General features: G+C 26.8%; 1 protein-coding gene across 1 annotated transcript; it reads right to left on the reverse strand.

Moving 5' to 3' along the window:
• Nucleotides 1–2105: 2105 nt before the first annotated feature.
• On the reverse strand, nucleotides 2106–13214 carry LOC135923750 (uncharacterized). The gene is made up of 7 exons (XM_065458672.1): nucleotides 13048–13214; nucleotides 12960–13003; nucleotides 12853–12918; nucleotides 12745–12812; nucleotides 9846–9975; nucleotides 8451–9087; nucleotides 2106–2565 (listed from the first exon to the last, which is right to left on the reverse strand). The coding sequence occupies exons 1-7, from the start codon at nucleotides 13121–13123 to the stop codon at nucleotides 2393–2395; spliced, it is 1194 nt and encodes a 397-aa protein (XP_065314744.1). The 5' UTR covers nucleotides 13124–13214; the 3' UTR covers nucleotides 2106–2392.
• Nucleotides 13215–14377: the final 1163 nt, after the last annotated feature.

The following is a 14377-nucleotide window of genomic DNA, read 5'->3' on the forward strand; positions in this document are numbered from 1 at the left end:
GGATTTAATTGAATTTATTATCTAAAAAATAAATCCTTTATATTCACAAAATATCGATAGTTGTTAGTAGAGATAGATTAATTTAAGTTATCCTTTATAAATTCTCTGAAAAGAGTATCATTATAATTAAAAAGGTGAAAATAATAATGGGGAAATATCGCCGTGGAAGGTGGTGGGATTTTTTAGGGGGGTAGGTAAAGGTTTTCGAAGGGGGTTTGCATCCAGTGAAAATCCTGTCATGTAGACGCTGCCTACACCCTCCCCTAAATTTTTTAAAACCAAAATTGGATTGTGAAATAAGGTGGAATAGCACCTACCAAATGATTCGGATAATTCAAATCGAATACAAATCGTAGATTTCAACGAATTCAAATTATTCGATTAACGAACATACTAATTCATAAATTTATGATAATATATTAATTGATGTATTTTCTCCACTAATGTCTTTTGTAATGCTGAATTGGTATTAAAGCCAGGTGGGAATTTTTTAAAACTTAAGATGCCAAAATGAATAATATCGAGCAATATCCGATATTTGAAAAAATAGATTGCCCGATCCGATAAATTCCTATTAGAACTTTAGAGGTATTTATTATTTTTAGATACTTTTTTTGCATTTTGGTATAAATTTAATTTTGCGTTTCTATATTTAAATTAATATTTGCAAAATCATTTAAAAATATGTCTTATTACATTATAAAAATAAATCAAAAAAATTATATTATAATTTATTTAATCTATAAGTTTAAAAAAAATAAATATAATTTTTAGATCAATATTTCTAGACAAACTCTGAAATCAAATAATTTAACATTAGATTTTTTGAGGGCAATCCTTAGACGGATATTAATATAAGTTATGTCACATCAAATTATGAATAATTTTTCTAAAAATGAGTGACGAGATTTTATTATATTTAATGATTATAACAATATAAAGATTCTGCTGTCAAGTGCTCCAGTATAAAGAGTTGTGTGGCTAAAAATGTCTTTACAGATAAATGGGGGTGCCTTAATAATAAAAATTTTGAATTTTTTATTATTAAAATTTAACTACCCAGTTAAAGTCTTGCGAGCTAATTTGACATTGCATGTTATTTTATAACAACTTAAGAATTCTAAATGACAATTTGGCATTATAAATATAATAAATTCAATCGTATTTTATTAATCATGGCTAATACAAACTTTTGCTTGTATTTTTATCACGTTTTAACTTTTCGTCTTTATATTCCGATTTTGGCCAAATTATAAACGTTCTATTTTTTTTTAGTTTTTATATAATATGCCTTCTATGAATAGTGGATTACACATAGAATCTGACAATATTTATTATGATAGGCCAGCATTCTTATTCTTAGGAATATTATCTTAGTATTTAGGCGCCCATAGATGCCAAATGGAATTATTATTTTTTAATAAATACATTGTAAAATAAATTTAAGCTAAAAATATTTTGGTCATTACTACCTTGTAAAATAGCTAATTATTGAATTATATCACATACTTAATTAATTTAACTACTAGTGAGTTCTCCTCTTGATATTGTGGACACATAAAATAAGCAAACACTGTGATCACATGTATTCACATCGTTTTTCCCTTTTTTAAACATATTTTTCCTTTAATTTTTTTAGAGCATTGACCGCATTTAACAGGTCTAATACTACTCCGGTCAATAGATTGAATTTGATTATTGACCGACTTGCCAACCCTGTAAAAATGTGTTAATTTATGCTTAATATATCGATGCTGAAGCAGAGATGAAAAAAGTTACAAGGATTACCAGATGTGGTCTATATGGATCCAAACTACATAAAAACCATTCAAACCCATGAACTACCAAGCAAAATGGGAATTATTAATCTACTAAAAGATCCAGATAAAAAGATAGAAAAAATTTTGACCAGTAACGTTTTCTTTTTATAAATGAGTGATGTATGCATAGTGCCACATAAGAAGGGTTACTCCAAACAATAATTTGACCAATTTACACGATACCTTTTGAAATGCAATATTTGGATACGCAACGCAGCGTTTGAAATGCTAGACCTGATTCTTCGTTTATTGATGTTAAATTCCCAAATAATTTTTTTTTTTTTAAAAATGGCGATATAATATAATTATAAAATAATTAACATGTTCCGTAAATTTAGTTGATTTCGAGATGCAGAATTGTTTATAAATAAATATAGTATTTAAAAACTTTAAGGGAAAAAATATGGAAATGTTGTTTTCAAATCTGTTTCATTTTTTTTAAGATAGAAAAGTAAATATTTTTTTCGTTCTGGATCACCTGATTCTTAATAACCGATTTTGCTTTTTATTGCACTAGATATCCACTCTCTAATAATTTACATATATAATCTTGATGAAAAAATTTCCTATTTTCAATGAAGTGTATCGTGCGCAGATTGACTGAGGTCTAGTTGTGACAGTTGAGGGTGAGAGGAAGATGAAATAACCTGGAGGATGGAAGGTAACGATTGTTCGTGTATAATTCTGAAGCTTCCATTGGAGAAATTATTATCGTTGTTGTTATTCGAAAATAAATCTTGATTGACTTTTCGTTTCGAGGAGTATGTTAACAAAAAAAATATTAATATAATGAATTTTTTAAAATTGAGTACACTTATTATAGGATAAATATATAAATCTAAGAGGATTAGTTTACCTGAGGGCGTATTCATTAAAATATTTAGGTCCGACTCGTCTTATTTTTGTTTAGACCAATCTCAGATTTGGAATTAGGACACCCACTATTCCATTTCGTTCTAAGTGGGTACTAAATCTCAAAAGGCTTTTTTTAAGAAACAGATTTCCTAAGACTCGGAAGAGGTTGGGGGAGGTCTGAAGTTTTCCACCCAATCTTAAATAGGATTTTGATAAACATTAAAAGAAAAAAAAGTGGCGCTAAAATTTAAATTCTTGCGGGTCATAGCTTGTCGTATTAATTTTCGTAGCGAAAGTTTCAAAAAAAACAACCTTTATTATCAAATTATCATTTTGGAAGATTATTGCCCATATCGATAATACGAAGGCGACAATTTAATCGTTTGACACTTATAAATTAGGGATGCTAACAAATAATAAAACTTATTTTATCCTACTAGATGTACCGAATCCATTTTTTTTCCTTCGGCCCCCTGATCCTAAAAGATGAAAATTTAAGATGTCACAAAAACGCTTTTACGCGGATTGAGATGGGATTAAAAATCCCGATTAAACATTATGCTTAGATAGAACCCGGCAATAAAATACTAAACTTTTTTGTTTCTAATGATCCATTCCATACGAATTCAGCCTTGTGGGAGGCTATTAGAAAGAGTATATTATTTACTAAATAATGTCCAAATTTGTAAATTTAAAAAAAAAGAAGTAAAAAGTAGTTCTGGCTAGATTAACCATCAAAAGCTATGAAATGCATTATGCCGGGAGGGTATGACTAAACTACACATCGACAGGCAAATCGCGCATCGAACAAATTAATATTAATTTTAGATGACTAAAATTTATATACCTTTATGTCATACTTTTTAAATATAAAATAAATGATACCCATATAAATTATTTTTCTTCCTTCTTCTAAGCTCAGCTAAACGTTTGTATTATAACATCTCGGTAAATTATCGACATTTAGTTATATTCCTACATAAATTTCTATCTTCTTATATTGTTTATGCATCGTTCTATACTAACATATTAAAAAAAATTATATTATAATAAATGTCAATATTCTAAACGAACATCGAGAAATTTATGTCCTAGACCATTATGCAATAATCGCCGAGTCCAAGTACTGCTCGTTCCAATTCCTTTTCATAGCAATATAACCCGAAATGTTAGTTGTTAAAGAATGCAAGGAAGCAACTTTTTTTATCATTTTCTTTAGCACATTATTCAATGATTCACTGTTGTTATTTATATGTGCTTGTGTTATATTACTCTTTAGAGACTTGTATACGTATGCATAGAACTTATTTTTAAAACTCAAACATATTCTTTAAAAAATTTACCATATTTATTAACTTTCCTAATATCATCAATGGTAAAATATTATTCCATTTTCACCAAAAATCATATTAACTATATTTTCTCTTAATCTGATAGGATTTCCTTGATTATTTTTCAAAGAAATTGAAAAAAATTTTCCTCATGTGAAGAGTACATAATAAATGTACTAAATTATTAAAAATTTTATAGGATCCAAAAATAATACTATCCACAATAATTGATGCTTTTTAAAAAAAAACTAACTCAGAAAAATATATTATACATCCGATAAATCTGAATTACCATGTATAAAGATATTGGTCCAAAAAATAATGTACCTGTTTTATAAATAGAAGTATGCTAAAACACAGTAGGCCTTGACGAAGAGTTCGCTTAAATTATAAGTTTTATCAACGCTAAGGTTACTTCGTTGTTTGCCAGTACAACAAAATTTTATATATATCGAGCATTAAACGCGTATAAAGGCACTATAGCTACAACTTTATCAGGTCGTATACATATATTTTTCACTATCGGATAATCATTTATATTGTTTAAAACTATCAAAACCTTGCTATTTATAATCGGTTTCATTTTTTGTGTACTTCATTGTATTTTATGCTTCTTATTTGCTTTATATTTCTAAGTATATTATATATATATATATATTTTGTAAGTAGAAATTTCATGTACACTTATCTAAAATATCCTATATTTTAAATTTCTTTATAATACCCGGAGAAGTAAGAGTATATGTGGTGTTCACATTTCCTATTCCCATGCTTAAACTGGATATATATCCCTTTATATTCCACTACGAAAGTAGATGTTTCAACATGCAGTATCTCCAAATATGATACTTTTTTAAAAATATTTTAACAATTTAGGTTACATTTGTTGTATGATACAACTTACATTATGTATTTTAAGTGGTGTTTTCAATTACATTTACGTTTAATATTACTTTTTTGACAAATGTTTCACTTAAGGCGAAAAGAAGATATATTTAGCTTGTAATAATATATTAAAGGTTGTTAATTGTATAACGTGATTGGAAACAATTGATTTACGATATATAAAAACCATCTTAGATTATAATTTGACATTAGTAATACTTTACTTTACAAAATTTGTTATTTAATAAACGAATTTATTTCCATACCAATATTCTTTCAATAGGATTCTTAATAAAATTGAATTGAAATATATATTCTTTCAATAACATTATAATCAATAGTATGTAATCTTCTTATCCTGTAAAAATCTTAGCCGATGATATATAGACTAGAGGTGTGCATCGGGCGGGGTTTCGGCCAGCCAGCCTAATTCCGCCCATCTAAATAGGCGGACAGCGGGATAAAAATTTCTAAGAACGGGCAACGGGTCAAAAAATTTAAACTATGGGCGGTTTAAGAAATTTAAACAATGAGCGGGAGGGTTAAAAAAATTTTTAAATCATTTAAGTAAATATTAATAAAAAATTGTTTATGAACCTTTTTTGGAATATTAAAAATTAAAATGTCCTAATTTGATATCATAATAACTTTTTTCTTAAAATAAATTAACTTTTTTTGTATATTTAAAACTTACTTTGGTGCAAGCGACAAGAAAGTGATTTGCCAAAGCTATCAAGATTAGCAAGGAAAATATTGGTAATTCCTGCAACTAGTGCTTCTTATTAGAACAAAGAACATGTTTGAATACAGAGAATGTAGATACATTATTATTTTTGCACTAGAATTACATATAATATCAATTTTATATTTATATTATTTTTTCATAAATATTTTATTTGATTAAATAAATTATCCATAATTTAAATTGAATATTTTTTTTTATGCTTATATATAGTAATTTCCTAAATTATAAAACATTTTGTGGAGGTGTAATCTTGAAATTTTTTTTTATTAGATGCTTAAAAAAAATGAAAGAATGGCCATCATTAAATTTTATAATAGCGGGCTTGGGATAAGAATTTTTTTATAAATAATGGGTGGGTGGGTAAAAAATTTAAGACTAATGGGCGGGTGGGTATATTTTTTTGAAATACTATGGGCGGGCTGGGGAGGGGGCCAAATGCAGACCTATAATATGGACCCTCTCTAAATCAAAATAACGATTACTACAACTCGTTCATTTTACCTATGCCCTACAATCATTCTGGAAGCAATTTAAAGCAGCTTTTATTCATTTTTATAAATTATTAGTATAGAAATTTTTTTTTAATACCTTGTGGTATAGATTCTAGGATATTATCTGGTTTCAATAACATGTTCAATAGTTCTGCAATGTAAATGCTTTACAATGATTTTTAGTATATATATCATATCCAAAGCATCATTTTAGGATTGAAGATTGTTCAGATATTTCAAGGGAGGAATCTAAGGAAAGAATAGATGTAGATTTAATAGTAACTGATTATATACCAGTAATTTTAATTGAACAATTTGTGAATTATATAGATATTGTTCCAATGTATCTATATAAATTGGATTTAACAGCTAAAACGAAGATTAAATGCCAATGGATATACAATGCCACCAAGATTTAGTATTCATAAAAGAATAATACATTCCAAACCTGTAAAAAAATAAAGATTTAATAGGTTTTACTACTAATATATCTGATATCCTTCCTAGATCTTCACATAAGATAAAATATTTAAGTAAGTCCTCTGATGATATGAGATACCTTTAACACATGATACTTTGGAAATGATATATACTAAAAATCATTGTAAAGGATTTACATACATAGAACTATTGAACATGTTGTCGAAACTAGTTAATATCCTAGAATCTATACCATAAAGTATTAAAAATAATAATAACTATTTAAAAATGAATAAAACTGCTTTAAAAAGTTACTTTCCAGATGATTAGGTAAAAAAAAGAGGAGTTTTAGTAATCGTTATTTTGATTTAGAGAAGGTCCATATATCCTTATCGGCAAGATTTTTATAGGAATAAGATAGATTAATTATGATAATAAATGTAACCTAAATTGAATGTTGTTTGTTTAAGTCAATAAAGCTTTAGAAGAAAGGAAAGAAATTTCTATGGTATAATTCATTTCCTATTTTAAAAGTATATGTCATAAGAAGCCTCTTATCAAAAAATCATAAGGAATTTAAAAGGATGCAAGCAGATGATATTTAATCCTAAACAACTACAATATTTAATTTTGTATTTTTGATAAGTATAATATGTAAATATTTAAATTAATTATTTATAATTTGAATATATTAAAATTGTAAATACTTATTTTAGGATTGTTTGGTCAGGGTCACACAGTCAATTTTAATATTAAAATTAGAACAAATTCAAATGCAATTTATTTTTATTTATTTTTCGCAACAAAATATATTATATTAAGATAATAGACTAAACTATAAATTTAGTATCGTAGCAAAATTTTATCTTGTTGTAATAAATACTTTTTGAAGAAGTGGAAAAACACTTTCCAATAGGATGTTAATGTTTAAATTTGGTTTTGTTTTTCAGGGAAATATAGTATAGTATTAACGTGGCGGGTTAAGATAGTTGAAAATCTAATTTGAATAACTAGATCGATTATAGCAATTTAGTCATTTTAATTTAACAGTTTAGTTATTTAATTTAACATTAATTACGGCAATTTCCTATCCTTATTTTGCTTCGATGACTAGTTTATCTATCTAAATTTAACATCTATATTCCGAATGCGTAGTTTAGTCATCTAAAATTAACATTAATTTGCTCGACGGGTAGTTTAGCCATCTCGATGGAAAATATACCTTTCGACGCGTAGCTAAGCCATACCCCATTATGCCCCTTATTTCCAAAACTTTTATAGAGAGGGGAAAAAAAATTGTAATTTTAACCATTTGTGAACTATTATCAAGTTCCTAATTCAAAGGATAAATTGGAAATGTCTAAAAAAAACGATAATAACCAAATGTTGAATAGAAGAAGATAAACAAAAAAAAAGAAAAGTAATCTTTTTACCTATGTTCAAATAATCTTATTACAGGATATCCAAACTAATATAATGCGGAGGGAATAATTATTGACAGCACTTAAGTGATTTAATTTCTTACGCGAGAAACAGGTGAGGATTATAAAGATTCATCATTTTTCAACAACATTAGGAACCGAGGAGAGTAAACCTGGATACGGAGGGAAAAAAATGTTTAATCTAAAATCATCCCTGAGTAATTAACTCCTAATGAGACGATAGTTATTCGACCTTTTAGAATTTTAAGTTCGAAATTGATTGGCGTCAATGTTAATAGTTATCGAAAAAATTGAGTCTAGTTCTTAGTTTTATTCTATGTCCAAAATTAGGAGTTTTTTTCAAGCGTTACTATTGTTAAATAATAATGTATAATCTTTCATCTTTATATATTACCAAAAAATCGATTAGGTAGAGTTTAAAAAAAAATTATACATTCATTATAATTTCATAGATTACTAACCATTTGTGAAATGCCCCTCATTGAATTCCAATTCCCGTTCAACTTCCATATTGGATATCTGATTGGAAGTCGCCCTGGAATGTATCAGAAGCTGGTTCGAATCGTTAAGATTTTCTCCTTCGGATCTAGGGTTGGCGGAATCATTAGATGTCACCCCTCCTTGAATTTCGATTTCGGTCGACTGGATATGTTCCATGAGTATTTGAGTTCCCAATTCGGCCATCTTGAGTTGCTGATGGGAATAATTATTGTTATCGCCCCCCATAGCATGGTTGTCGGTTAAAATGTCGAAATTATCCGAGTCGTTATCGTCCCCTTTATAGGAATTCAAAAGTTTGGTGAGAATCAAATTATCTTTGCTTTCGCAAGTCACATTATCTTCTACAATATTTGAGCGGTTCGATTTGTAAGGCATGATGAACACGTTAGGTTGAGTCGGAGAAATGTTGATTCGGTCCCTGAATAAGCCCAAATCCTTGGACCCTATTAAATTGCTGGTGTAGGTGTTTAAGGCGTTTAAGGTCATCATATTCTGATCAAGTCCTGGGGAATTGGAAGATTTGTTTAGGAGTTCGGAGGCTAAATTTTGGAAATTCAACTTGGTAGATTGCATGGATTTTTCGGCCGCCTTCATGCTCTAATATTTGATTGTACATTTTGATATTTATAATCTAGTATAAATCAGCCCCCCTTAAAAAGCTAAAGCTAAGATTTTTATAAGTCGGGCTAATAAACAATGATGTCGCTAACATCTTTACCTTAAGCGTGCCGAATTGGAGGGTGGGTGGGGGGGAGCAAATCATTATTCCCCAATTTCATCTTAAATTTTGTGTTATTATGGCAAAGCACCTTTTAAGTAATTTAGACTTTATCCAGACAATATGGCAAGATTTATCGTATGAAACATAAAAGATTTTACAAATATAAATAGAAAAAGCATTTAAAAAGTCGATGCAACTAATTTTATTAGAACCAAATATTTGGTTTTATTTACGGGAAATCAAAAGTATCTGATACCTTCAGCTAAATTGTTAAACTTATAATATACGAATATATTAACACATTACACTTAATGTTTAAACGCAAAATAATCTTATTCAAAACATATACATTTTCCCTCTTGTAAAAACGGCGGACTGCATCGTTTTACATTCTCTAATATTAAAAAAAAATACATAAATTTAGGCATGCAAAAGTAGGAATTCAAAGGCATTCTAGGAGTGCTCTGATAGATCCCTAGCAAAACCACTGATCCATGTTACAGGTTAAAAATAAAAATTTAATCCATAAATGAGACATTCTGTTTAAGTGTCAAACCCAATTTGCTTACCCATCATGACAGAGTAATGAAAATATTTAGAAAACATATAATAAGAAGGGAAAAATAAAACTTACATCTCTGTATTTAGATAAATATAATTTGAGTGGCTCAATGTATGGATCGAACCCCAAAACGCCCATGGCGTAAATAATATCGTCGCCATTTATCGTCTTGCGTCTTTCAAGTTGGCATTTGTCGCTAGCTCTATAATTATTATATGATTTTATCAAATAGATTATCTTAAACTTATTAATCAGGGACCGGGAAAGGAAAATTCTGGAACTTCGAATAAATTATGGAACAAGGATGGAAATGGAACATTATATTCCAGAATATTCCTTATAATTAATTAAATATAATATTATAAATAATGTCTAATTATGAATAATAATAAAATTGAAAAAAGAACCATAAATCATAATTGCAAACATAAAGGAATAAAAAAAATAAAAATTAAATCCATCTAAGCTCAGCGTGCCATATCCAAAATTCTTATGGGGGGAAGGGGGGATGCACTATTAAGTGAGTTTTCTCTTCCAAGATTTTATTGGGTAGGTTCACTTTTTTAACAGACCCTTGGCTATGATTATACTTTATAATTTTCGGGATTTCACTTATTTTTTCTTTCAGATTATTTTTTTTTATAAAGTGATATTATTGTATACATAGGAGAGAAGGGGGTTGTGATGTTAAAAGCCAGAAATAACCTAAATAACATTATGCAAATCAAAAGATAAAGCTGGCTGAACTGCTTGGACATCTTATTTGCCAAATCTCAATGCCTACTTACTACGTTATATTATTTTAGCTAAAATCTTAATAGACCCAAATCGGGATTAACACTAGGAAGGGAGCAGGCAAATTTCCGTTCATAATTAATCATTTTCATGTCACATAAAATAACAATACTAAGTAAGAAAATCAAACAGCAAATATAAAGGATTAGGAAAAACTGACTTTTGGATAGCCTTCATGAATTTTACTTTAGCCAAACTTTCTGGCAACCCTTCAATACTCTGGTGGAAAAAAAAAGTAACGCAAATGCTCTAGTGGAGTTTAATAGACCCAAATTTTGAATGAATATATTTCCCATTTATATTGATTTAGATACAAGATATAGAACTAGTCTTAACCCTTATAAAATATTTATTTATTTTAAAATTCTGGGAATAATTATAACTTGTGCCAAAAATTTTAACCCTAAATTATAAGTACAAAAAAAAATATTATAAGATATTAAAACCAATATATTTCATTAAATTTATTATTTATTCATCTAAATACCTAAAAAAAATTCCTATCTTTAACTAAGGTTTTAAAGAAAACTTAAATTTTTCTCTAACTGGGTTTTACCAATGCTAATTATTAAGAAATGTTTAAATCTTGAAAAATACTAACAAAAATAAATGAAATTTGGAATATATATTCAAAGATATATTTAATGAAGCTACTAAAGATTCTAGATCATAATTGAAATGTATTATTATAAGTAATTCTTGAAATATATTTTTATTTTATTTGTTATCAATTCACATTTTCTTTTACTATTCAAATTCATATAATAAATATAATAATGAAAATAAATAGTTGTTTGACCCACTGAATAATATTCATTTGTTGTATTATTAATAAAATTAACTATTTCTTTTCTACAGACTCAAGCAATGTGCTTAATTTTGTTGTATTTTTAACAAGTGGTATTCTTGAAAAGACAATTTTCCCTTCTATGGTTCCCACTGCAGGAGTGGCAGGGATTTGGTTTTTTGTAGCTTGTATTATAATTATTATATAATTTTGATTGCTTATTATTATTAACTTTGTAAATTATATTTATATCATATTCCTTTTCTAACTGATCAATTTTAGTTTCATCATTTTTATTAATTTTGTATTCTTTATAGCTGTTTCTACTGCAGTAGCTATTTGAATAGCTTTATTTATGTCTATATCATCCTCGGATAGTAAAATTTTTGAATTTTTTTATTCGGAATATGAATTTATCTTTTAATGCATTATCTAAATATTCCCTAAATTCACGAGTCGTAGCTAATTATTGAAGATTTTTATAGCTTAATAATTTTTCCTCATTTTTTTTGATTATATTGATAAAAATATCTTAGTTTGGGAATTTCTAATACCTCTTGGTTTCTTAGACTATCAGTGGCATATCAGTATTTTATAAGTATCACATCCTATTGTTGTTAATAACAGCAATTTTTCTTATGATGATGTTAAACTTAGTTGTGTGTTTTAAATTCTTTAAATAAGTGGTACCAATCTCTGTAACACAGGTTTGAATCCGTTAAACTTTTTATTGACTGCACCATTCTTGAAAAGTGCTATTAGTAGTAATTCTAGATATATATTTTTATTTTATTTATTATCAAATTGTATTTTCTTTCAAATTCATATAATAAACAAAATAAACATTTTATAAAAAATACAAAATTTAATACATAACAATAATAATTAACCTCTTTTATGTAATATCAATTCTAGCATACCTAGGATCCTATAGATCTCAATGGAGTATATGAAGGGTTAAGAAAATTTTTAATTAATATAATTACAGTTTGAGAATTTGGAAAGATTTTTGTATGCACAAAAATAAAAAAATTTGGTTTTAAAAGATTTAAAGTTTCAAGTAAAATTTGATCAAAAATTCTGCTTAAACATTTTTGAATTCATTTTTACTTTGAAGATTTTTTATTTTGAATAACATTTCAAATGCTGACCATTTTAATTAAATATGTTATTTTTTAATTTTTTTCATAAGCTATTTTATCAGCAATTTATTGAAATTTGGATTTAGATAAAAATTTGCTTATATTTACTAAAATAAAATTATGAAAAATATTTTTGGTTTTAAAAATTAAAGGGCAATAATCTCTAATTATTATACAGAAATTGAAGTATGATTAATAATGAAATAAGAAAATGTTTATATAATTCAAAACATAAATAAATTATTACTCGCTTGTAATGAAACTTAAAAATTCTGAAACACATTCTTGTATACATTCCTTAGCATCTTTAGCAATCTATATATTTTTTTAAATATTTCCATAGTCTAGTATTTACTTTTCCAGAAGGAGGTATTGACTTTTTCATGATCCTAGCTATATTAGCAATTGGCAAAAATCTATCCTTCATATAAATGTATTAAAATATTATTGTTATTAAATAACTTGTTCTCTTAATGGCTCATTTTTATCATTTGACGATATTTTTACTAATTTTTAAATTTATGGTTTGTTAAATATATATAAAGTATACTTTCTGAAGGACTATAGCTAGTCTCCTGTGAAGAAAACCCATCATTTATTTGATTATATTTACCAGTATAATCCATCTCCTGCAATAATTAAATTTACTGATATTATACATGTTAGTATAAAAATTTATGATTATATCATAATCAATTAAATTATAGCAGAAATACATCTAAAAAACTTAGTATCTGAAAAAAATAAAAATGTTTAATAAATTTTAAAATGATGTAAAGCATTTCACAATAACACACTAATACAATTGGTGAAATTTAACCACTCAAAATTAATTATTTATTCAGCCCTTACCGTATTTGTTGTCTTTCAAGAATTGTATGCTTGGTCTATCCTTGAGAAATAGAAGAACTACTTTTATTTTAATAAATTGTAATAAAAACATTACTTATTCTGTGATTACATATAAATTCAGTTAGGCAAATAGTATAAAATAAATATAATTATCTCTTTAAAAAAAATGTTATGTTTGTTTAAAATATTATTTGTTGTTAGAAACGCTTGCATAGGCATAGCTAGAATTTTCCTGGGGATGGGATGGGGGAAGCACTATAAGTGGTCCTTCCCATAAATATTTTTGTAGATCTTTTAGGCCTTCGAGTTTGTTAAATTTATAATTCAAGATTTTCACTTTTTTTAAATAAAAAATGCCCTTTTTCTAAATATTTTAAACTATAGTCGTAAATTATTAACATTTATTATTTTTTCTTTCAAACTTTTGTTTCTAATAATAATATTTTAAAAATATTAATGAGAAGATGCATCCGAAGTGGGGATTTCTCCTTGATCTTCCCTGGCTATTCCTATAAATTCCTGTATCTTATCTCGTAGATGTTAGCTTTAGGCTGCAAACAGATTTAGACATAAATTTCCAAAAAAGTTACTAAATTACTCTCATTGGGGCTATATAAGGCTGGGAAGCAGGCCAACTGACCAGGTGAAAATATATTAAATAGGGATATGGCGGATATTTAAAATAATTTAATTCTGCTAATCTCGAAAGGTTGGAACTTTACTAAAAATGAGGATTTATTCAATAAATTAGAAGGTTTATTCGAAAATGCGATCATTATATTGAAGAATACTTAATAGTTTTTCGTAAAAATGTAAAAGATTCTTATTAGTATTTGAAAAGATAAGATTTATTTTATTTTAAAAATAATTCAACACAGTTTTTCTTAAAGTAATTACAATATATATATTATAGATGAATAAAGGTCAAATAAAATGTAAAATGAAAAGTAAAGATTAGTCAAATTTGAATAGCTGTAAAATGTTTCTTACAAAATAAGAATATTATAATGAAGATAATTTAATAAGTT

The sequence above is a fragment of the Gordionus sp. m RMFG-2023 genome, chromosome 2, assembly GCF_954871325.1.
Source record: "Gordionus sp. m RMFG-2023 chromosome 2, tfGorSpeb1-WG-v2, whole genome shotgun sequence".
In the NCBI taxonomy this organism is placed as follows: Eukaryota; Metazoa; Nematomorpha; class Gordioida; order Chordodea; family Parachordodidae; genus Gordionus; species Gordionus sp. m RMFG-2023.

Excerpts from the sequence above, each read along its gene's own strand:
- LOC135923750 (XM_065458672.1), bottom strand. The coding sequence starts at position 13,123 with ATGGATTATACTGGTAAATATAATCAAATAAATGATGGGTTTTCTTCA. Across the intron at positions 12,919-12,959 it reads ATGAGCCATTAAGAGAACAA|GATAGATTTTTGCCAATTGC; the intron begins GTTATTTAATAA and ends ATTTATATGAAG. Across the intron at positions 9,088-9,845 it reads ATTTATCTAAATACAGAGAT|AGCATGAAGGCGGCCGAAAA; the intron begins GTAAGTTTTATT and ends ATCAAATATTAG.